This window comes from Tachypleus tridentatus, unplaced genomic scaffold, assembly GCF_004210375.1.
Source record: "Tachypleus tridentatus isolate NWPU-2018 unplaced genomic scaffold, ASM421037v1 Hic_cluster_2, whole genome shotgun sequence".
Classification (NCBI taxonomy): Eukaryota; Metazoa; Arthropoda; class Merostomata; order Xiphosura; family Limulidae; genus Tachypleus; species Tachypleus tridentatus.
Genome location: NW_027467782.1, coordinates 52129017 through 52156516, shown reverse-complemented (window position 1 = coordinate 52156516; position 27500 = coordinate 52129017). Strand labels below are relative to the sequence as shown.

The 27500-nt window shown below is 29.3% G+C and overlaps 2 protein-coding genes across 2 annotated transcripts in view; one reads left to right on the top strand and one right to left on the bottom strand.

Moving 5' to 3' along the window:
• LOC143242321 (uncharacterized) overlaps positions 1-27500 on the bottom strand; it is a 146015-nt gene that overhangs the window by 46941 nt on the left and 71574 nt on the right. The window lies entirely within an intron of this gene.
• On the top strand, positions 10866-25754 carry LOC143242589 (homeobox protein Hox-B1b-like). Its single transcript, XM_076486059.1, has 2 exons — positions 10866-11496; positions 25288-25754. The coding sequence occupies exons 1-2, from the start codon at positions 10866-10868 to the stop codon at positions 25614-25616; spliced, it is 960 nt and encodes a 319-aa protein (XP_076342174.1). The 3' UTR covers positions 25617-25754.

The following is a 27500-nucleotide window of genomic DNA, read 5'->3' as shown; positions in this document are numbered from 1 at the left end:
TAATACAGTTGAATTGTTGGATAACTAAGTAATACAGTGAATTGTTGGATAACTAATATGTAATAAATTGTTGGATAACTAATGTAATACAGTGAATTGTTGGATAACTAATGTAATGTAGTGAATTGTTGGATAACTAATGTAATACAGTGAATTGTTGGATAACTAAGTAATATAGTTGAATTGTGGATAACTAATACAGTGAATTATTGGATAACTAAACTAATACAGTGAATTGTTGGATAACTAAAGTAATACAGTGAATTGTTGGATAACTAAAGTAATACAGTGAATTGTTGGATAACTAATGTAATGTAGTGAATTGTTGGATAACTAATGTAATGGTAATTGTTGGATAACTAAAAGTAATACAGTGAATTATTGGATAACTAAAGTAATACAGTGAATTGTTGGATAACTAAAGTAATACAGTGAATTGTTGGATAACTAAATGTAATACAGTGAATTGTTGGATAACTAAAGTAATACAGTGAATTGTTGGATAACTAATGTAATGTAGTGAATTGTTGGATAACTAATACAGTGAGTTGGATAACTAATGTAATATAGTAATTATTGGATAACTAATGTAATGTAGTGAATTGTTGGATAACTAAATGTAATACAGTGAATTGTTGGATAACTAATAATGTAAATTGTTGGATAACTAATGTAATGCAGTGAATTGTTGGATAACTAATGTAATACAGTGAATTGTTGGATAACTAATGTAATGCAGTGAATAGTTGGATAACTAAAGTAATATAGTTGAATTATTGGATAACTTAAGTAATACAGTGAATTATTGAATAACTAAACTAATACAGTGAATTGTTGGATGACTAAAGTAATACAGTGAATTGTTGGATAACTAAAGTAATACAGTTGAATTATTGGATAACTAAAGTAATACAGTGAATTGTTGGATAACTAATGTAATGTAGTGAATTGTTGGATAACTAAAGTAATACAATGAATTATTGAATAACTAAACTAACACAGTGAATTGTTGGATAACTAAAAGTAATACAGTTGAATTATTGGATAACTAAAGTAATACAGTGATTTGTTGGATAACTAAAGTAATACAGTGAATTGTTGGATAACTAAAGTAATACAGTGAATTGTTGGATAACTAAAGTAATACAGTGAATTGTTGGATAACTAAAGTAATACAGTGAATTGTTGGATAACTAATGTAATGTAGTGAATTGTTGGATAACTAAAGTAATACAGTGAATTGTTGGATAACTAAAGTAATACAGTTGAATTGTTGGATAACTAATGTAATGTAGTGAATTGTTGGATAACAAAAGTGATACAGTTGAATAATTCGATAACTAAAGTAATACAGTGAATTATCGGATATCTACAGTAATACAGTGAATTGTTGGATAACTAAAGTAATACAGTGACTTGTTGGATAACTAATGTAATACAGTGAATTGTTGGACAACTAATGTAATGTAGTGAATTGTTGGACAACTAAAGTAATACAGTGAATAATTGGATAACTAATGTAATGTAGTGAATTGTTGGATAACTAATGTAATGTAGTGAACTGTTGGATAACTAATGTAATGTAGTGAATTGTTGGATAACTAATGTAATGTAGTGAATAATTGGATAACTAAAGTAATCCAGTTGAATTACTGGATAACTAAAGTAATACAGTGAATTGTTGGATAACTAATGTAATGTAGTGAATTGTTGGATAACTAATGTAATGTAGTGAATTGTTGGATAACTAAAATTAAAGTGATGAATTGTTGGATAACTAAATGATACAGTTTGAATAATTGGATAACTATAGTAATTGAATTATTGGATAACTAAAGTAATACAGTGAATTGTTGGATAACTAAAGTAATACAGTGAATTGTTGGATAACTAATGTAATACAGTGAATTGTTGGATAACTAATGTAATATAGTGAATTGTTGAATAACTAAAAATACAGTGGTATTTGGATAACTAATGTAATGTAGTAATTGTTGGATAACTAATGTAATACAGTGAATTGTTGGATAACTAAAATAATACAGTTGAATTATTGGATAACTAAAGTAATACAGTTGAATTGTTGGATAACTAATGTAATGTAGTGAATTGTTGGATAACTAATGTAATATAGTGAATTGTTGGATAACTAAACTAATACAGTGAATTGTTGGATAACTAAAGTAATACAGTTGAATTGTTGGATAACTAAAGTAATGTACAGTTGAATTGTTGGATAACTAATGTAATACAGTGAATATTTGGATAACTAATGTAATATAGTGAATTGTTGGATAACTAATGTAATGTAGTGAATTGTTGGATAACTAATGTAATGTAGTGAATTGTTGGATAACTAATGTAATGTAGTGAATTGTTGGATAACTAAAGTAATACAGTGAATTGTTGGATAACTAATGTAATACAGTGAATTGTTGGATAACTAATGTAATGTAGTGAATTGTTGGATAACTAATGTAATGTAGTGAATTGTTGGATAACTAAAGTAATACAGTGAATTGTTGGATAACTAATGTAATGTAGTAATTGTTGGATAACTAATGTAATACAGTTGAATTATTGGATAACTAAAATAATACAATGAATTATTGGATAACTAATGTAATACAGTGAATTGTTGGATAACTAAAGTAATACAGTGAATTGTTGGATAACTAATGTAATGTAGTGAATTGTTGGATAACTAATGTAATACAGTGAATTGTTGGATAACTAAAGTAATGGAGTAGTATTGTTGGATAACTAATGAATTGTAATGTGATGAATTGTTGGATAACTAATGTAATGTAGTGAATTGTTGGATAACTAAAGTAATGCAGTAGAATTGTTGGATAACTAATGTAATGACAGTGAATTGTTGGATAACTAATGTAATGTAGTGAATTATTGAATAACTAACTAATACAGTGAATTGTTGGATAACTAAGTAATACAGTGAATTGTTGGATAACTAAAGTAATACAGTGAATTGTTGGATAACTAATGTAATGTAGTGGGTATTTGGATAACTAATGTAATGTAGTGAATTGTTGGATAACTAAAATAATACAGTGAATTATTGGATAACTAAAGTAATACAGTTGAATATTTGGATAACTAATGAAATGTAGTAATTGTTGGATAACTAAAGTAATACAGTTGATAATTGGATAACTAAAGTAATACAGTGAATTGTTGGATAACTAAAGTAATACAGTGAATTGTTGGATAACTAAAGTAATACAGTGAATTGTTGGATAACTAATGTAATACAGTGAATTGTTGGATAACTAATGTAATGTAGTGAATTGTTGGATAACTAAAATGTATGATTAGTATTTTGATAACTAATGTAATACAGTAGGTATTGAATAACTAATGTAATGTAGTGAATTGTTGGATAACCAATGTAATGTAGTGAATTTATTGGAATAACTAATGTAATGTAGTAGAACTGTTGGATAACCAATGTAATAAGGGAATTGCTGGATAACTAATGTAATGTAGTGAATTGTTGGATAACTAAAGTAATCCAGCGGAATTATTGGATAACTAAAGTAATACAGTGAATTGTTGGATAACCAATGTAATGTAGTGAATTGTTGATAACCAATGTAATGCAGTGAATAATTGGATAACTAAAAGTAATACAATGTAGTGAATTATTGGATAACTAAAGTAATACAGTGAATTATTGAATAACTAAACCAATACAGTGAATTGTTGGATAACTGATGTAATGTAGTGAATTGTTGGATAACCAAAGTAATACAGTGAATTGTTGGATAACCAAAGTAATACAGTGTAGCGTTCTGTTGGATAACCAATGCAATACAGTGAATTGTTGGATAAATAAAGTAATACAGTTGAATCATTGGATAACAAATGCAATACAGCAGGAATTGTTGGATAACTAATGTAATGTAGTGAATTGATGATGTAACTAAACCAACACAGTGAATTGTTGACGACTAAGGTAATACAGTGAATTGTTGGATAACTAAAGCAATACAGTGACTTGTTGGATAACTAATGTAATGTAGTGAATTGTTGGATAACCAATGTAATATAGTGAATTGTTGGATAAACAAAAGTAATACAGTTGAATTATTGGACAACAAAAAGTAATACAGAAAGCTTGAATTGTTGGATAACTAATGTAATGTAGTGAATTGTTGGATAACCAATGCAATATAGTGAATTGTTGGATAACCAAAGTAATACAGTGACTTGTTGATAACCAAAGTAATACAGTTGAATTGTTGGATAACCAAAGTAATACAGTTGAATTGTTGGATAACTAATGTAATGTAGTGAATTGTTGAAATAACCAATGTAATGTAGTACGAATTATTGGATAACCAATGTAATATAGTGAATTGTTGGATAACCAATGCAATATAGTGAATTGTTGGATAACTAATGTAATATAGTGAATTGTTGGATAACCAATGTAATGTAGTGAAGTGTTGGATAACCAATGTAATGTAGTGAATTGTTGGATAAATCTGTAAATGTAATGTAGTGAATTGTTGGATAACTAATGTAATAAAGTGAATTGTTGGATAACCAATGTAATACAGTGAATTGTTGGATAACTAATGTAATACAGTGAATTGTTGGATAACTAAAATAATACAGTTGAATTATTGGATAACTAAAGTGATACAGTTGAATTGTTGGATAACTAATGTAATGTAGTGAATTGTTGATAACTAATGTAATGTAGTGAATTGTTGGATAACCAAAGTAATACAGTGAATTATTGGATAACCAAAGTAATACAGTGAATTATTGGATAACCAAAGTAATACAGTGAATTGTTGGATGTACCTAATGTAATACAGTGAATTGTTGGATAACCAATGTAATGTAGTGAATTGTTGGATAACTAATGTAATGTAGTGAATTGTTGGATAACCAATGTAATGTAGTGAATTGTTGACAAAACAAAGTAATACAGTGAATTGTTGGATAACTAATGTAATGTAGTGAATTGTTGGATAACTAAAGTAATACAGTGAATTATTGAATAACTAAACTAATACAGTGAATTGTTGGATAACTAATGTCATGTAGTGAATTGTTGGATAACCAATGTAATACAGTTGAATTGTTTGGATAACCAAAGTAATACAATGAAATAATTGAATAACTAAACTAACACAGTGAATTATTGGATAACTAAATTAATACAGTGAATTGTTGATAAATTGCTAAGTAATACAGTGAATTGTTGGATAACTAATGTAATACAGTGAATTGTTGGATAACTAATGTAATGTAGTGAATTGTTGGATAACTAATGTAATGTAGTGAATTGTTGGATAACTAATGTAATGTAGTGAATAATGGATAACCAAAGTAATACAGCTGAATTAATGGATAACCAAAGTAATACAGTGAATTGTTGTATAGCTAATGTAATGCAGTGAATTGTTGGATAAATAATGTAATGCAGTGAATAATTGATAACCAAAGTAATACAGTTGAATTATTGATAACCAAAGTGATACAGTGAATAATTGGATAACCAAAGTAATCAGTTGAATTATTGGATAACCAAAGTAATACAGTGAATTGTTGGATAACTAAACTAATTCAGTGAATTGCTGGATAACCAAATGTAATGTAGTGAATTGTTTGATAACCAATGTAATACAGTTGAATTATTGATAACCAAAGTAATACAGTGAAATATTGAATAACTAAACTAATACAGTGAATTATTGGATAACCAAAGTAATACAGTGAATTGTTGGATAACCAAAGTAATACAGTGAATTGTTGGATAACCAAAGTAATACAGTGAATTGTTGGATAACCAATGTAATGTAGTGAATTGTTGGACAACTAAAGTAATACAGTGAATTGTTGGATAACTAATGTAATGACAGTGAATTGTTGGATAACCAATGTAATGTAGTGAATTGTTGGATAACCAATGTAATGTAGTGAATTGTTGGATAACCAATGTAATGTAGTGAATTGTTGGATAACTAATGTAATGTAGTGAATTATTGAATAACCAAACTAATACAGTGAATTGTTGGATAACTAATGTAATGTAGTGAATTGTTGGATGACTAAACTAATACAGTAAATTATTGATAATTGCGGATAATTTAAAGTGATACAGTGAATTATTGGATAACTAATACTAAAACAATACGGTCGATAATTGGATAACTAAAGTGATACTGTGAATCTCTTATATATCCTAAAGTACAATATTAATGAATTATTGAATAACCAAAATAGTACAGTGGATTATTGGATAACCAAAGTAATACAGTTGAATAATTGGATAACCAAAGTAATATAGTTGAAATATTGGATAACCAAAGTAATACAATGAATTATTGAATAACTAAAATAATACAGTGAATTATTGGATAACCAAAATAATACAGTGAATTGTTGGATAACCAAAGTAATACAGTGAATTGTTGGATAACTAATGTAATGTAATGAATTGTTGGATAACTAATGTAATGTAGTGAATTGTTGGATAACTAATGTAATGTAGTGAATAATTGGATAACTAAAGTAATACAGTGAATTGTTGCATAACCAATATAATGTAGTGAATTCTGGATAACCAATGTAATGCAGTGAATAATTGGATAACCAAAGTAATACAGTTGAATTATTGGATAACTAAAGTAATACAGTGAATCATTGAATAACTAAACTAATACAGTGAATCATTGAATAACTAAACTAATACAGTGAATTGTTGGATAACTGATGTAATGTAGTGAATTGTTGGATAACTAATGTAATATAGTGAATTGTTGGATAACTAAAGTAATGTAGTGAATTGTTGGATAACTAATGTAATGTAGTGAATAATTGGATAACTAAAGTAATCCAGTTGAATTATTGGATAACTAAAGTAATACAGTGAATTGTTGCATAGCTAATGTAATGTAGTGAATTGTTGCATAGCTAATGTAATGTAGTGAATTGTTGGATAACTAATTGTAATGCAGTGAATAACTGGATAACTAAAGTAATACAGTTGAATTATTGGATAACTAAAGTAATACAGTGAATCATTGAATAACTAAACTAATACAGTGAATTGTTGGATAACTGATGTAATGTAGTGAATTGTTGGATAACTAATGTAATATAGTGAATTGTTGGATAACTAATGTAATATAGTGAATTGCTGGATAACCAATGTAATATAGTGAATTGTTGAATAACCAACAATGTAATGTAGTGAATTGTTGGATAACTAATGTAATGTAGTGAATTGTTGGATAACTAAAGTGATACAGTGAATTGTTGGATAACTAATGTAATGTAGTGAATTGTTGGATAACTAATGTAATATAGTGAATTGTTGGATAACTAATGTAATATAAAGTGAATTGTTGGATAACCAATGTAATGTAGTGAATTGTTGGATAACTAATGTAATGCAGTGAATTGTTGATAACTAATGTAATGTAGTGAATTGTTGGATAACTAATGCAATATAGTGAATCATTGAATAACTAAACAAATACAGTGAATTGTTGGATAACTGATGTAATGTAGTGAATTGTTGGATAACCAATGTAATACAGTGAATTGTTGGATAACTAATGTAATATAGTGAATTGTTGGATAACCAATGTAATGTAGTGAATTGTTGAATAACTAATGTAATGTAGTGAATTGTTGGATAACCAAAGTGTAATACAGTGAATTGTTGGATAACCAATGTAATGCAGTGAATATTGGATAACCAATGTAATGTAGTGAATTGTTGGATAACCAAAGTGATACAGTGAATTGTTGGATAACTAATGTAATGCAGTGAATTCTTGAATAACCAGTGTAATGTAGTGAATTGTTGGATAACTAAAGTGATACAGTGAATTGTTGGATAACCAAAAAAAGTAATACAGTGAATTGTTGGATAACTAAAGTAATACAGTGAATTGTTGGATAACTAAAAGTAATGTAGTGAATTGCTGAATAACCAATGTAATACAGTGAATTGTTGGATAACTAATGTAATATAGTGATTTGTTGGATAACTAATGTAATGTAGTAGAATTGTTGAATAACTAATGTAATGTAGTGAATTGTTGGATAACCAAAGTGATACAGTGAATTGTTGGATAACTAATGTAATGTAGTGAATTGCTTGAATAACCAATGTAATGTAGTGAATTGTTGATAACCAAAGTAATACAGTGAATTGTTGGATAACCTAATGCAATGTAGTGAATTCTTGAATAACTAGTGTAATGTAGTGAATTGTTGGATAACTAAAGTGATACAGTGAATTGTTGGATAACCAAAGTAATACAGTGAATTGTTGGATAACTAAAAGTAATACAGTGAATATTTGGATAACTAAAGTAATACAGTGAATTGCTGGATAACCAAAGTAGTTACGTGTGAATTGTTGGATAACCAATGTAATGTAGTGAATTGTTGGACAACTAAAAGTAATACAGTGAATTGTTGGATAACCAATGTAATATAGTGAATTGTTGGATAACCAATGTAATGTAGTGAATTGTTGGATAACCAATGTAATTTAGTGAATTGTTGGATAACCAAAGTAATATAGTAATTGTTGGATAACTAATGTAATGTAGTGAATTGTTGGATAATGAATGTAATGGAGTGAATTATTGAATAACTAAACTAACACAGTGAATTGTTGGATAACCAAGGTATACAGTGAATTGTTGGATAACCAAAGTAATACAGTGAATTGTTGGATAACCAATGTAATGTAGTGAATTGTTGGATAACTAGACTAATACAGTAAATTATTGATAATTGGATAATTTAAAAGTGATACAGTGAATTATTGGATAACTACTAAAACAATACGGTCGATAATTGGATAACTAAAGTACGATACTGTGAATTCCTTATATATCCCTAAAGTAATACACTGGATTATTGGTTAATTAAAGTTAATTACTGGATAAATAAATGAATACATTGAATTATTGAATAATTAAGATAGTACAGTAGATTATTGGATAACTAAAGTAATACAGTTGAATAATTGGATAACTAAAAAAGTAATATAGTTGAATTATTGGATAACCAAATTAATGTAGTGAATTGTTGGATAACCAATGTAATGTAATGAATAATTGGATAACTAATGTAATGTAGTTGAATTGTTGGATAACTAAAAGAAATACAATGACTTGTTGGATAACCAATGTAATGTTGCGAATTGTTGGATAACTAATGTAACGCAGTGAATAATTGGATAACCAAAGTAATACAGTGAATTATTGAATAACTAAACTAATACAGTGAATTGTTGGATAACTAATGTAATGTAGTGAATTGTTGGATAACCAATGTAATACAGTGAATTATTGAATAACTGGAAACTAACACTGTGAATTGTTGGATGACTAAAGTAATACAGTTGAATTATTGGATAACCAAAGTAATACAGTTGAATTGTTGGATAACTAATGTAATGTAGTGAATTGTTGGATAACTAAAGTAATACAATGAATTGTTGGATAACCAAAAGTAATACAGTTGAGTTATTGGATAACTAAAGTAATACAGTTGAATTGTTGGATAACTAATGTAATGTAGTGAATTGTTGGATAACTAATGTAATGTAGTGAATTGTTGGATAACTAATGTAATGTAGCGAATTGTTTAATAACTAATGTAATACAGTGAATTATTGAATAACTAAACTAATATAGTGAATTGTTGGATAACTAATGTAATGTAGTGAATTGTTGGATAACTAATGTAATGTAAAGTGAATTGTTGGATAACTAATGTAATACAGTGAATTGTTGGATAACTACTAAAGTGATACAGTGGAATATTGGTTAACTAAAGTAATACAGTGAATTACTGGATAATTAAATTTATAAAATGAATTTTTCGATAACTAAAGTAATACATCGAATTATTGAACAATTAAAGTGATACAGTGAATTAATGGATATTTAAATTAATACAGTGGATTATTACATAATTAAAGTGATAAAGAATACTTTTCAATAACTAAAGTATTACATGGATAACTGGATAACTAAAAGTGATAAGTGATATAGTGATTTTTTGGATAACTTTAGTAATAAAGTAATTGCATAAATAAAATAATACAGTGAATTATTGGGTAATTAAATTTATACAGTCCATTATTGGATAATTGAAGTGATACAATAAATTATTGGATAACCAAAGTAATACACTGGATTGTTGAATACTTAATGTAATAAACTGAACTGCTGGATAACTAAAGTAATATAGTGATATATTGATAACTATACTAATACAGAGAATTATTGAATAAATAAAGTAATACAGTGAATTGTTGGATAATTACAGTAACACAGTGAATTGTTGGATAACTAATGTAATGTAGTGAATTGCTGGATAATTACAGTAATACAGTTAATTATTGGATAACTAAAGTAGTAAAATGAATTGTTAAATAACTTAAGTAATAAAGTGAATTATTGGATTAGTAAAATTAATTATTGGATAACTAAATTAATACACTGGATTATTGAATACTTAATGTAATAGAGTGAATTATTCAATAATAAAGTAATACAGTGGATCATTGGATAATTAAAGTAATAGTCTCACACTGCTGTGGTTACTGAAACCAGTTCAAAGATGGTTCTTCCACATGAAACCATGTTAGTAACCAATTATCTTTATTCAATTGTCTATCTTTCACGGATACCGAGTGCCATTGGACAGTATAATCACGTGACTCGTTTAGTATTGTATTTCCTTCCACTGCTCTCAACGATTTACCATCCATTTATTTACTGGTTTATCTCCAAGTGCGACATCTAATTGTTGCTATCTTTAAAAAGGGTTAGCCGTCAAAAAGTGTGCGTGTTATGAATTCCAATGTTCCCACTTTGTGTCACACAGAAGACACGGGGGAATATGGCTCGGATTTTTTATACTTCGGTCAGCCTGCTAGGCCACTCCCTAGTCCCGGAAACGAACACATTCGCAGCGGGCTGGTCCATTTTTGTCGCGGTCTAGAGCAGCGTACACCGCCGCCACATCGAAAAACAAGTGGACATTTACAATATCCAGTTATCAACGAAACAAACGGATACAGTTATACAAACTTGGACCAACGATACTTCGACCATAATAATCACTTAACACGGCCCCACCGTGAGAGTACCCCAGGGATCTACCCAGCAGGAGACCTGGGTCCGCTGGACTATTTCCGATACAATAATTTGGATTACGTTTATCCGGATGACGAGATATCCAGGCATAATGTTATCCATCTTTCCAAAGTAAATTTGGGTAATGGTTGTGGACGACGAACAATGGCCACTGGTCATCCTTACCGTGGATCAGTAGCATTATCTCAGACAACTGGACTCGAAGAACATTGTAGTTCAATAAGGCGGGAAAGTTGCCAGCCCAATGTTCACTTCCAGGGGCAATACCCTCCCCAAATTCCAACTTACAAATGGATGGAAGTCAAGAGAAGAGTGGCCCAGACAGGTAAGTTGTAACCATGTTTTTAAGTTTGGAAAATGTTAGGTTTTAATTATACTTCCACTTGCTTTCTCTTATTGGCTGAAAACTCAAAGTTACCTCCTTCTAAATTTTCCGCAACAAATCACTTTACAACAAAAAATAAACGTAAGAAACTAAAGCACCCAATTTTAGGTCACTCCAGAAATGTTGAAATCAGTGTTTTAAAACCACCCAATTTTAGGTCACTTCAGAAATGTTAAATTCAGTGTTTTAAAACTAACCATTTATTTAGTTCCATTTTCAACCAGTAGTTTCAACCAGCTGCAGTTTTCTATTGAACTCGAAATTTAACTTCCTACAACCACGGTTCAACCAATGGTTTAAACCAACCTATGTCTCCCTCTGACATGTCGTTTAGTTTCATACCTTGGTTTTCTTATCAGGTAAGGGGGTTTTGACCAACTTATGGCTCCTTCTAACGGGTGGTTTAACTTCATATGTTGGTTTTGTTATCAGGTAGGGTTTATAACAAGTGATTTAACCTCATCAATTGGTTAAAAACACCACTGGTAAGAAAACCGCTTGTATCACCAATGTTCGTTATTTAGTGAATTTTGAATTAACAACTGAATGTACACATTATGTTTTTACGATAGCAGTAGTTGTTACTGGACTACACGTTCACCTAATTCTAGTTACTAATTTACTTCTAATAATTTGATATTAATTAATAATTAGACTAATTACACACATTCATATCTCAAAGATACAGCTTTACTGTGATAGCGGGTACGAAACTCAGAAATAGTTAAGTGTATAAATAACCACCTTGCCTTCCTTAGTAAATGTAAACAACATGACACAGTTTCTAACGGGGTTAGGGTTAAATTACATGTCAACACCCTACGATATCAATGTCAGGCTCCAAGATAGGATCAAATATCACACATAAGTAAAGATAAGTTACTGAATAAAACTAGCTAACAATATTACAAGATATAATAAACTCACTCGTCGATTTACGAAACAAGAAACCTTTCAACATTACAGACCCACGTGTTAAAGTAAAGTAGACAAACAGTATCATAACCACAGATACACTTAACCCTAACAGACAACTAACTACACACCTTGTATCCAATTACAACCGCAGAAGACAAAATTTACAGCCTATAAGAAGTAAAACGATTAAAACTGTAACTGAGGAAAACTTGCAGAGTCGAGCGGCTAACTTGTCCTCCATCCAGATGACCCAGGATCGAATCTTGGCTTCTACCACCTCCATAAAAACAATCCTCGTCCAGATTTCGATAGAGTCGGCATCAGATTATCAGCTGAAATAGGATAGAACCGAGTTAGTACCTATGAATATGTTACTTACTAATATATACACCTCAGACACCGAACAATCCAGTAACCCTGATAAGGATAAACTGTACACATATTCAATTTATGTGTAGTAACGTTTCTACAGAGAGTTAAGTACGGTGGAACGTTTGTAATAACAACACAACACTTTAGTTATTAACTTTATCTTCACAACAACCATAAGAATTTCTATTTCAGTTGCTCCATAACTGTAAAATTAGATGTAAAATTATATTTTCATCACATTATTTGACGATTTCACTTCCCTGATAGATCACATCAACTAACCTCTAACCAGTAGTGTGATGTCCACCTATATATAATGTTAACCAGTAGTGTGATGTCCACCTATATATAATGTTAACCAGTTGTGTGATGTCCAACTATATATAATGTTAACCAGTAGTGTGATGTCCACCTATATATAATGTTAACCAGTAGTGTGATGTCCAACTATATATAATGTTAACCTGTAGTGTGATGTCCAACTATATAGAGTGTTAACCAGTAGTGTGATGTCCAACTATATATAATGTTAACCTGTAGTGTGATGTCCAACTATATAGAGTGTTAACCAGTAGTGTGATGTCCAACTATATATAATGTTAACCTGTAGTGTGATGTCCAACTATATAGAGTGTTAACCAGTAGTGTGATGTCCAACTATATAGAGTGTTAACCTGTAGTGTGATGTCCAACTATATAGAGTGTTAACCAGTAGTGTGATGTCCACCTATATATAATGTTAACCAGTAGTGTGATGTCCACCTATATATAATGTTAACCAGTAGTGTGATGTCCACCTATATATAATGTTAACCAGTAGTGTGATGTCCAACTATATATAATGTTAACCTGTAGTGTGATGTCCAACTATATAGAGTGTTAACCAGTAGTGTGATGTCCAACTATATATAATGTTAACCTGTAGTGTGATGTCCAACTATATAGAGTGTTAACCAGTAGTGCGATGTCCAACTATATATAATGTTAACCTGTAGTGTGATGTCCAACTATATAGAGTGTTAACCAGTAGTGTGATGTCCAACTATATATAATGTTAACCTGTAGTGTGATGTCCACCTATATATAATGATAACCAGTAGTGTGATGTCCAACTATATATAATGTTAACCAGTAGTGTGATGTCCAACTATATATAATGTTAACCAGTAGTGTGATGTCCAACTATGTGGAGTGAGTGTTAACCAGTAGTTAACAGAACTATGAACTTTACTAGAAGGTCTGACAGAACTGTGAACTTCACTAGAAGGTCTGACAGAACTGTGAACTTCACTAGAAGTTCTGATAGAACTATGAACTTCATTAGAATGTCTGAAAGTACTGTGAACTTCACTAGAAGGTCTGACAGAACTATGAACTTCACTAGAAGGTCTGACAGAACTATGAACTTCATTAGAACGTCTGACAAAACTATGAACTTCACTAGAAGGTCTGACAGAACTGTGAACTTCACTAGAAGGTCTGACAGAACTGTGAACTTCACTAGAATGTCTGACAGAACTATGAACTTCATTAGAATGTCTGACAGAACTGTGAACATCACTAGAATGTCTGACAGAACTGTGAACTTCACTAGAATGTCTGACAGAACTGTGAACTTCACTAGAAGGTCTGACAGAACTGTGAACTTCACTAGAATGTCTGACAGAACTATGAACTTCACTAGAATGTCTGACAGAACTGTGAACTTCACTAGAATGTCTGACAGAACTGTGAACTTCACTAGAAGGTCTGACAGAACTGTGAACTTCACTAGAAGGTCTGACAGAACTGTGAACTTCACTAGAAGGTCTGACAGTGAATTATAATTATATGACATTGTCTTCAGAGTTCCAATGACCAAGTTGAAACGAAGTCCTGCTATCGTTTTCACTGTGACTCCAGTCACCTCAGTATGATTCAGCGACGTCACGTTTTATTAAAACGGCAATATCTCTCACTGTATCTTCATCGACAGCTCAATATTAAAGAATTTCTTTATTAACGATGGTTTAGAGTCATTAATGTGTTAAACTATGTATCTTCAATTGAGGTACAAAATCTGGAATAGTGACGTCACACTGGACTGTTAGTAATTAATAAATGTGTAACATGACTACCTACCGGTATAATTAGGGGTTTAAATTATAATTAACACATCTTACTATTAATACATCTTACTATTATCACATCTTACTATTAATGCATCTTACCATTAACACATCTTACTTTTAATGCATCTTACCATTAATACATCTCACTATTAACACATCTTACCATTAATACACCTCACTAATAACACATCTTACTATTAATACATCTTACCATTAATACATCTTACTATTAATACATCTTACTATTAACACATCCTACCATTAATACATCTTACTATTAATGCATCTTACCATTAATACATCTTACTATTAATACATCTTACTATTAACACATCCTACCATTAATACATCTTACTATTAACAAGTCTTACTATTAATACATCTCACTATTAACACATCTTACTATTAATGCATCTTACCATTAATACATCTTACTATTAACACATCCTACCATTAATACATCTTACTATTAACACATCTTACTATTAATACATCTTACTATTAACACATCTTACTATTTATAAGTCTTACTATTAAAACATCTAACTATTAACACATCTTACTATTAATGTCTTACTATTAACATATCTTACTATTAACACATCATACTATTAATGTCTTACTATTAACATATCTTACTATTAATACATCTTACTATTAACATATCTTACTATTAATACATCTCACTATTAACACATCTTACTATTAATACATCTTACTATTAATGCATCTTACCATTAATACATCTTACTATTAACACATCTTACTATTAATACATCTTACTATTAACACATCCTACCATTAATACATCTTACTATTAATAAGTCTTACTATTAATACATCTCACTATTAACACATCTTACTATTAATGCATCTTACCATTAATACATCTTACTATTAACACATCTTACTATTAACACATCCTACCATTAATACATCTTACTATTAATCCATATTACCATTAATACATCTTACTATTAATAAGTCTTACTATTAACACATCTTACTATTAATACATCTTACTATTAACACATCTTACTATTTATAAGTCTTACTATTAAAACATCTAACTATTAACACATCTTACTATTAATGTCTTACTATTAACATATCTTACTATTAATGTCTTACTATTAACATATCTTACTATTAATGTCTTACTATTAACATATCTTACTATTAATACATCTTACTATTAATACATCTTACTATTAACACATCTTACTATTAACACATCTTACTATTAACACATCTTACTATTAACACATCTTACTATTAACACATCTTACTATTAACACATCTTACTATTAATACATCTTACTATTAACACATCTTACTATTAACACATCTTACTATTTATAAGTCTTACTATTAAAACATCTGACTATTAACATATCTTACTATTAATGTCTTACTATTAACATATCTTACTATTAATACATCTTACAATTAATGTCTTACTATTAATGTCTTATTATTAACACATCTTACTATTAACATATCTTACTATTTATAAGTCTTACTATTAAAACATCTGACTATTAACATATCTTACTATTAATACATCTTACTATTAATGTCTTATTATTAACACATCTTACTATTAACATATCTTACTATTTATAAGTCTTACTATTAAAACATCTGACTATTAACATATCTTACTATTAATGTCTTACTATTAACATATCTTACTATTAACACATCTTACTATTAACATATCTTACTATTAATGTCTTACAATTAACATATCTTACTATTAATACATCTTACTATTAACATATCTTACTATTAACATATCTTACTATTAATACATCTTACTATTAACATATCTTACTATTAACACATCTTACTATTTATAAGTCTTACTATTAAAACATCTGACTATTAACATATCTTACTATTAATGTCTTACTATTAACATATCTTACTATTAACACATCTTACTATTAATGTCTTACTATTAACATATCTTACTATTAATGTCTTACTATTAACATATCTTACTATTAATACATCTTACTATTAACACATCTTACTATCTATAAGTCTTACTATTAAAACATCTGACTATTAACATATCTTACTATTAATGTCTTACTATTAACATATCTTACTATTAACATATCTTACTATTAACACATCTTACTATTAATGTCTTACTATTAACATATCTTACTATTAATGTCTTACTATTAACATATCTTACTATTAACATATCTTACTATTAATGTCTTACTATTAACATATCGTACTATTAATACATCTTACTATTAATACATCTTACTATTAACACATCTTACTATTAACACATCTTACTATTAACACATCTTACTATTAAAACATCTGACTATTAACACATCTTACTATTAATGTCTTACTATTAACACATCTTACTATTAATACATCTTACTATTAACACATCTTACTATTAATACATCTTACTATTAACACATCTTACTATTAATACATCTTACTATTAACACATCTTACTATTAATACATCTTACTATTAACACATCTTACTATTAATACATCTTACTATTAACACATGTTACTATTTATAAGTCTTACTATTAATACATCTTACTATTAACACATCTTACTATTAATACATCTTACTATTAACACATCTTACTATTAATACATCTTACTATTAACACATCTTACTATTAATACATCTTACTATTAACACATCTTACTATTAATACATCTTACTATTAACACATCTTACTATTAATACATCTTACTATTAACACATCTTACTATTAATACATCTTACTATTAACACATCTTACTATTAATACATCTTACTATTAACACATCTTACTATTTATAAGTCTTACTATTAAAACATCTGACTATTAACACATCTTACTATTAATGTCTTACTATTAACATATCTTACTATTAATGTCTTACTATTAACATATCTTACTATTAATACATCTTACTATTAATGTCTTATTATTAACACATCTTACTATTAACATATCTTACTATTTATAAGTCTTACTATTAAAACATCTGACTATTAACATATCTTACTATTAATGTCTTACTATTAACACATCTTACTATTAATGTCTTACTATTAACATATCTTACTATTAATGTCTTACTATTAACATATCTTACTATTAATACATCTTACTATTAACATATCTTACTATTAACACATCTTACTATTAACACATCTTACTATTAATACATCTTACTATTAATACATCTTACTATTAACACATCTTACTATTTATAAGTCTTACTATTAAAACATCTGACTATTAACATATCTTACTATGAATGTCTTACTATTAACACATCTTACTATTAATGTCTTATTATTAACACATCTTACTATTAACATATCTTACTATTAATGTCTTACTATTAACATATCTTACTATTAATGTCTTACTATTAACATATCTTACTATTAATACATCTTACTATTAACATATCTTACTATTAATACATCTTACTATTAACATATCTTACTATTAATACATCTTACTATTAACACATCTTACTATTTATAAGTCTTACTATTAAAACATCTGACTATTAACATATCTTACTATTAATGTCTTACTATTAACATATCTTACTATTAATACATCTTACTATTAATGTCTTACTATTAATGTCTTATTATTAACACATCTTACTATTAACATATCTTACTATTTATAAGTCTTACAATTAAAACATCTGACTATTAACATATCTTTACTATTAATGTCTTTACTATTAACATATATCTTACTATTAACACATCTTACTATTAATGTCTTACTATTAACATATCTTACTATTAATGTCTTACTATTAACATATCTTACTATTAATACATCTTACTATTAACACATCTTACTATTAACACATCTTACTATTAATGTCTTACTATTAACATATCTTACTATTAATACATCTGACTATTAACATATCTTACTATTAACACATCTTACTATTAACACATCTTACTATTAACACATCTTACTATTAACATATCTTACTATTTATAAGTCTTACTATTAAAACATCTGACTATTAACATATCTTACTATTAATGTCTTACTATTAACATATCTTACTATTAATACATCTTACTATTAACACATCTTACTATTAATACATCTTACTATTAACACATCTTACTATTAATACATCTTACTATTAACACATCTTACTATTAACACATCTTACTATTTATAAGTCTTACTATTTATAAGTCTTACTATTAAAACATCTGACTATTAACATATCTTACTATTAATGTCTTACTATTAACATATCTTACTATTAATACATCTTACTATTAACACATCTTACTATTAACACATCTTACTATTAACACATCTTACTATTAACACATCTTACTATTTAGAAGTCTCACTATTAAAACATCTGACTATTAACATATCTTACTATTAATGTCTTACTATTAACATATCTTACTATTAATACATCTTACTATTAACATATCTTACTATTAATACATCTTACTATTAACACATCTTACTATTTATAAGTCTTACTATTAAAACATCTGACTATTAACATATCTTACTATTAATGTCTTACTATTAACATATCTTACTATTAACACATCTTACTATTAATGTCTTACTATTAACATATCTTACTATTAATGTCTTACTATTAACACATCTTACTATTAACACATCTTACTATTAATACATCTTACTATTAACACATCTTACTATTAACACATCTTACTATTAACACATCTTACTATTAACACATCTTACTATTTATAAGTCTTACTATTAAAACATCTGACCATTAACATATCTTACTATTAATGTCTTACTATTAACATATCTTACTATTAATACATCTTACTATTAACACATCTTACTATTAATACATCTTACTATTAACACATCTTACTATTAATACATCTTACTATTAACACATCTTACTATTTATAAGTCTTACTATTAAAACATCTGACTATTAACACATCTTACTATTAATGTCTTACTATTAACATATCTTACTATTAATACATCTTACTATTAATGTCTTACTATTAATGTCTTATTATTAATGTCTTATTATTAACACATCTTACTATTAACATATCTTACTATTTATAAGTCTTACTATTAACATATCTTACTATTAATGTCTTACTATTAACACATCTTACTATTAATGTCTTACTATTAACATATCTTACTATTAACACATCTTACTATTAATGTCTTACTATTAACATCTTACTATTAACACATCTTACTATTAATGTCTTACTATTAACATATCTTACTATTAACACATCTTACTATTAATGTCTTACTATTAACATATCTTACTATTAATGTCTTACTATTAACATATCTTACTATTAATACATCTTACTATTAACACATCTTACTATTAATGTCTTACTATTAACATATCTTACTATTAACATATCTTACTATTAACACATCTTACTATTAACACATCTTACTATTAACACATCTTACTATTAACACATCTTACTATTTATAAGTCTTACTATTAAAACATCTGACTATTAACATATCTTACTATTAATGTCTTACTATTAACATATCTTACTATTAATACATCTTACTATTAATGTCTTATTATTAACACATCTTACTATTAACATATCTTACTATTTATAAGTCTTACTATTAAAACATCTGACTATTAACATATCTTACTATTAATGTCTTACTATTAATACATCTTACTATTAATACATCTTACTATTAACATATCTTACTATTAATACATCTTACTATTAACACATCTTACTATTTATAAGTCTTACTATTAAAACATCTGACTATTAACATATCTTACTATTAATGTCTTACTATTAACATATCTTACTATTAATACATCTTACTATTAATGTCTTACTATTAATGTCTTATTATTAACACATCTTACTATTAACATATCTTACTATTTATAAGTCTTACTATTAAAACATCTGACTATTAACATATCTTACTATTAATGTCTTACTATTAACATATCTTACTATTAATACATCTTACTATTAACATATCTTACTATTAATACATCTTACTATTAACACATCTTACTATTAAAACATCTGACTATTAACATATCTTACTATTAATGTCTTACTATTAACATATCTTACTATTAACACATCTTACTATTAATGTCTTACTATTAACATATCTTACTATTAATGTCTTACTATTAACATATCTTACTATTAATACATCTTACTATTAACACATCTTACTATTAACATATCTTACTATTAATGTCTTATTATTAACATATCTTACTATTAATACATCTGACTATTAACACATCTTACTATTAACACATCTTACTATTAACATATCTTACTATTATATTTAAAATTTGTGACCTACATTATTTAACCCCCTACCCCACTGACATAGCGTTATGTCTGCCGACTTACAATGTTAGAAAATGGGTTTCGATAGCCGTAGTGGATAGAATACAACCCACTAGGTAGCTTTACGCATGACTACAAACAAAATATTTATATTATATAATTCTTAGTTTAACTTCTGCCACCCACCCCGTTGTCAGGTGCTTTATTGTACTGTTTAGAATCAGCAGGTGTTTCATACAGCCATAGAAACCTTACATTTCATGCGGCTAAAGTATGTTCAAGATAAAACTTGGAAAGAAACGTTAGACACTGCAATATTAAAAACTAACTTCACGTGATAGCCACCTGTTAACACTGATAAACATAATAGTTGAGTCGTTTAGTCCTACACAGATGAACCACTCTATAACAGCTGATAACACATCGAGTTTAATCACCTGGAAATTAAAAACTAGCTTCACGAGATAGCCACCTGTTAACACTGATAAACACAACAGTTGAGTCGTTTAGTCCTACATAGATGAACCACTCTATAACAGCTGATAACACATCGAGTTTAATCACCTGGAAATTAAAAACTAACTTCACGAGATAGCCACCTGTTAACACTGATAAATACAACAGTTGAGTCGTTTAGTCCTTCACAGATGAACCACTCTATAACAGCTGGTCACACATCGAGTTTAATCACGTGGAAATTAAAAACTAACTTCACGAGATAGCCACCTGTTAACACTTATAAACATAACAGTTGAGTCGTTTAGTCCTACACAGATGAACCACACTATAACAGCTGGTAACACATCGAGTTTAATCACCTGGAAATTAAAACCTAACTTCACGAGATAGCCACCTGTTAACACCGATAAACATAATAGTTGAGTCGTTTAGTCCTACACAGATAAACTTCTCTATAACAGCTGGTAACACATCGAGTTTAATCACCTGGAAATTAAAAACTAACTTCACGAGATAGCCACCAGTTAACACTGACAAACACAACAATTGAGTCGTTTAGTCCTACACAGATGAACCACTCTATAACAGTTGGTAACACATCGAGTTTAATCACCTGGAAATTAAAAACTAACTTCACGAAATAGCCACCTGTTAACACTGATAAATACAACAGTTGAGTCGTTTAGTCCTACACAGATGAACCACTCTATAACAGCTGGTAACACATCGAGTTTAATCACCTGGAAATTAAAAACTAGCTTCACGAGATAGCCACCTGTTAACACTGATAAACACAACAGTTGAGTCGTTTAGTCCTACACAGATGAACCACTCTATAACAGCTGGTAACACATCGAGTTTAATCACCTGGAAATTAAAACCTAACTTCACGAGATAGCCACCAGTTAACACTGATAAATACAACAGTTGAGTCGTTTAGTCCTACACAGATGAACCACTCTATAACAGCTGGTAACACATCGAGTTTAATCACCTGGAAATTAAAAACTAGCTTCACGAGATAGCCACCTGTTAACACTGATAAATACAACAGTTGAGTCGTTTAGTCCTACATAGATAAACCACACTATAACAGCTGGTAACACATCGAGGTTAATAACCTGGAAATTAAAAACTACCTTCACGAGATAGCCACCTGTTAACACTGATAAACATAATAGTTGAGTCGTTTAGTCCTACACAGATGAACCACTCTATAACAGCTGGTAACACATCGAGTTTAATCACCTGGAAATTAAACATTAAACACAATCGTTAAGTGTTCGGATATCTGTATTTAACCTTTCCTTGCTAGCAACATAAATAAATACACTTTATCTTATATTTAGAGATAGGTAGCATGATGTATAAAATAAGCCTGTTATACAAAATCAAGTTGAAGATAGTCGAAAATATGGTCACTATATAACAGGCTTCAACTTACTTTGATAGATGTGTAACAGAACCACCGCATCAAATATAACATATCTGTTACACCTGGACTTTATAGATGTGTAACAGCACCACTGTACCCTACAAACTACAACAACGACTCCTACAGGTACCGTACAAAGTACAATAACGACTCCTACAGGTACCCTACAAACTAAATAACAACTCCCACAGGTACCCTACAAACTACAATAACGACTCCTGCAGGTACAGTACAAACTACAATAACAACTCCTACAGGTACCCTACAAACTAAATAACAACCCCCACAGGTACCCTACAACCTACAACAACGACTCCTACAGGTACACTACAAACTACAATAACGACTCCTACAGGTACCCTACAAACTGCGACAACTCCTACAGGTACCATACAAACAAGGACAACTCCTACAGATATTCTACAAACTACGACAACTCCTACAGGTACCATACAAACAAGGACAGCTACTGTTCATTTATCGTATGATGTTGTATATTTCTATAATATATTATATAAGATGTATCTTTCCTCTATCAAATTATAAGAACTAGCGAGTTTCATTAACATACTATCTACTTTTACAGAGTGTAGTTTGAACTTATTAACTAACTGTGTAGATTTTCTTTACAAAACTATAATGATTAATGAATTTCTGTAAGACTTCGGTCACTTTGGACTTATTAGGTTATTTCTTCTGTGGATAAATTCATGCGATTGCTAGTACAACGTTGAAAACCTACCCGTTTTAAAAAATAAAATAGGTTCTTTGTCAGCCTACACTGTTTCACTCGTTAATTAGAGCTTCAGTTTATTTCAATAGTAAGCTCTGTACGACTTGTACTGACCCCACGTTGACCTACATCACTATATATGTAATTAGCAGCATTGAAAAAGGGAAAGTCTAATATCAACCACTCTAAATCCCACGACACATGGTCCTTCAGCCTTTCGTCTCGCTACTGTAGCAAACAGAGTTCACAGAAAGACAACTGTTCTTCTGTAAGAAGCCACTCAATTCCATCACGATCAAGAACTACGCCTACTGCACCATGTCACTATACGTTTAGGTTGACAAGTCATTTAAAACTTTCAACATCAGGGGTGTAAAACAGATAACGACTTTACTTCTCGTAAAACCAAAACTTAACATTGTTCTGATATTAGGGTAATTACAATATCAACATACGACACTGACATACTGGTATCTTACTGAGTACCTCATGTAGATACGATACTACAATAACGTACTAGTACCATTACTGAAAACTTCATGTAGAAACAACACTACACTAACATACTAGTACCATTACTGAGTACCTCATGTAGATACGATACTACACTAATATACTAGTACCATTATTGAGTACCTCATACAAAAACAACATTACACTAACATACTAGTACCATTACTGAGTACCTCATGTAGATACGATACTACACTAATATACTAGTACCATTACTGAGTACCTCATACAGAAATAACACTACACTAACATACTAGTACCATTACTGAGTACATCATACAGAAATAACACTACACTAACATACTAGTACCATTACTGAGTACCTCATGTATAAACAACGTACTTGTACCATTACTGAGTACCTCATGTATAAACAACATACTAGTACCATTACTGAGTAGCTAATGTAGAAACGATACTACACTAATATACTAGTACCATTACTGAGTACCTCATATAGAAACAACACTACACTAATATACTAGTACCATTACTGAGTACCTCATACAGAAACAACACTACACTAACATACTAGTACCATTACTGAGTACCTCATGTAGAAACATTACAACAACATACTGGTACCATTACTGTGTAACTCAAGTAAAAACGATTCTACACTAACGTACTAGTACCTCATGTAGAAACAACACTACACTAACATACTAGTACCTCATGTAGAAACAGCACTACACTAACATACTAGTACCTCGTGTAGAAACAACACTACACTAAATACTAGTGTTCTTGCTTGGATTGTTTCATATTTAAATCATACATTTAACACCGTTTATTGCGTTTTTCAGGTCATAAGGCTGGATGCAGGAGCAGTGACATAGCCACCACGTGTTCTGCTAGGACTAACTTTACTACTAAACAACTCACAGAGCTGGAGAAAGAATTTCACTTCAACAAGTATCTTACTAGGAGAAGACGTATCGAGATCGCCACAGCTCTTCAGCTTAATGAAACTCAAGTAAAAATCTGGTTCCAGAACCGGAGAATGAAGCAAAAGAAACGGGTGAAGGAAGGACTTATTTTACCAAGCTCTGTGACCTCTGATGCAAGCACGCCGATCAATGTCGTCAAAACAATAGCAGCAGTGCCCCCTGCCACCACACCGCTGAAACACTGAGGCAAATAAAATCATGTATGAAGTATTGACATGACAAAGGAAGTGACTTTCGTGTATAAAGGATTTTTAAATAATAACGAGGACTTACACGTGTTGACGATAGAATTATTATAGCTACAGTCTCGTCATATAAATAAATGAGTTATGCAAAAGAAAATCCGATTGAAATGGTATAAATGATAATTTTTTTAATATTTTTCTTCATGAAGCAAATTGTGTATGCTTTGTGATAAGATTTAACTTGTTGTGTGTTCAGTTGGAGGTAAAAGAAACTCACAAAACTGGATTTCTCTTGATCCCATTAAAGTGGTGTTTTCCATCCATTCTATTGAAAGTCCCACAACTGACATTTTCCTGCATATAGCTCGTATCTGTTGACGCCATATTATTCTAGACATTGTAACAATATTTTTGTACGAAATAAAACAAGGTTCGTAAATACGTACTCTTTTATATTACTAACGATAATACTAATGAATTCAAATAATATTATAAAGACGTTCCATTATTTTATGATTAAAAATCACACTGTCCTACCTATAATTCATACCTACAGTAATTAAATAGTCATCACACCAAACTCAGTATAACCAATCTCGGATTTAGGCATGGGCTTACTGGGCTGAAGCCCAGAGCCTTACATTAATCAGAGGACCTCAAGCTATGACTGTAACTGTATTGCAAGTAGAGGTTCTGTCTTCAGAGGGCCTCTATAAGTTAAAAAGCCTAAGGTCAAACACTCTAAATCCGGTCTATCTTGTAATTCATATTTACCAACTTAAGCACCCAAACATCAAACTCAGCATAATACAATCATAAAATCTTACGTTTTTTAAAACTCTTCGTTTCGAATATAAATGTTTATAATCCCGATCATTAAAGATACGTTAGTACCAGTTGACTTCCTTCACTGTTCTTATTATAATTAAAACTCATTTATTGCATACTCCAAACCAAGACAATAAACCTCAGATTGATAAAATAGAAGTTATTTTACAATAAAAGACAGTCTATCTTTTTAGTACTAATTTTTTATTATTATCTGATTGTAAAATTTAAATATGACAGAGCAGTCGCTGATTAATTTTGAATTTTATTGTGGTAAGTAATTACAATGGATAAGCCATCACTTCACACGCAAAGATAATTTATGTTACTTTAAAATGTTAAATTTTATTGAAATATAATTTTGCTAAACAAATTGATTAGGTGAAAAACGAAAATTGTGCATTAGACAAACTTGCGTTAAAGTTTGATGTGTTATAAGAATAAAATAATATGTCATAATCTCTGGGAGTGACTTATGCAAACATCTGTCAATATTTTCTCTCTTTTCTTAACGATTAATAAAGTTGCAAAATTCTTCCAAATTGTATGTTTTAACCTATGTTTTGCTGGACTATGGGGGCAAACACAGCTTATCTACCAGAGGTCCGTAGATAGGCTGTGTTTGCCCCCAGTATTACGCTGTTCAGAAGAAAACCTTAACGGAACATATTACTTTCCAGATTTTATTTCGCTTAATATCATTTTGAAGGAGACTGGGGTTTGGGGAAGGGGAATACAATCAGAGAATGATAAATTTCTCCTTGTTGTAACTTGCGTTAATTCGCTGTAACGTTAGGCTTAGATCAGATAGTGGACTGTTGTCATTCAATAATGTAGGAGAATGAATAGGATAATCATTAGAATTTTAGGCTTAGGTGGATCGTGAACGATCGCCATTCAACAGTCTGACGAAATTGATAAGATAGATAAAAAGTCAGACTTAGGCCAGATAGTGTACAGTCACCATTCAATAGTGTGGGGAAATTATAACCACAGCCCGAACGTTAGGCTTAGGTCGAGCCACGAACGTTCATCATTCAATAATGTGAGAAAGTG

What these genes read in the sequence shown, in the direction of transcription:
- LOC143242589 (XM_076486059.1), top strand. Translation starts at nt 10,866, where the DNA reads ATGAATTCCAATGTTCCCACTTTGTGTCACACAGAAGACACGGGGGAA. An exon ending in GAGAAGAGTGGCCCAGACAG is followed by an intron (nt 11,497 to 25,287) that starts GTAAGTTGTAAC and finishes TGCGTTTTTCAG; the next exon opens with GTCATAAGGCTGGATGCAGG.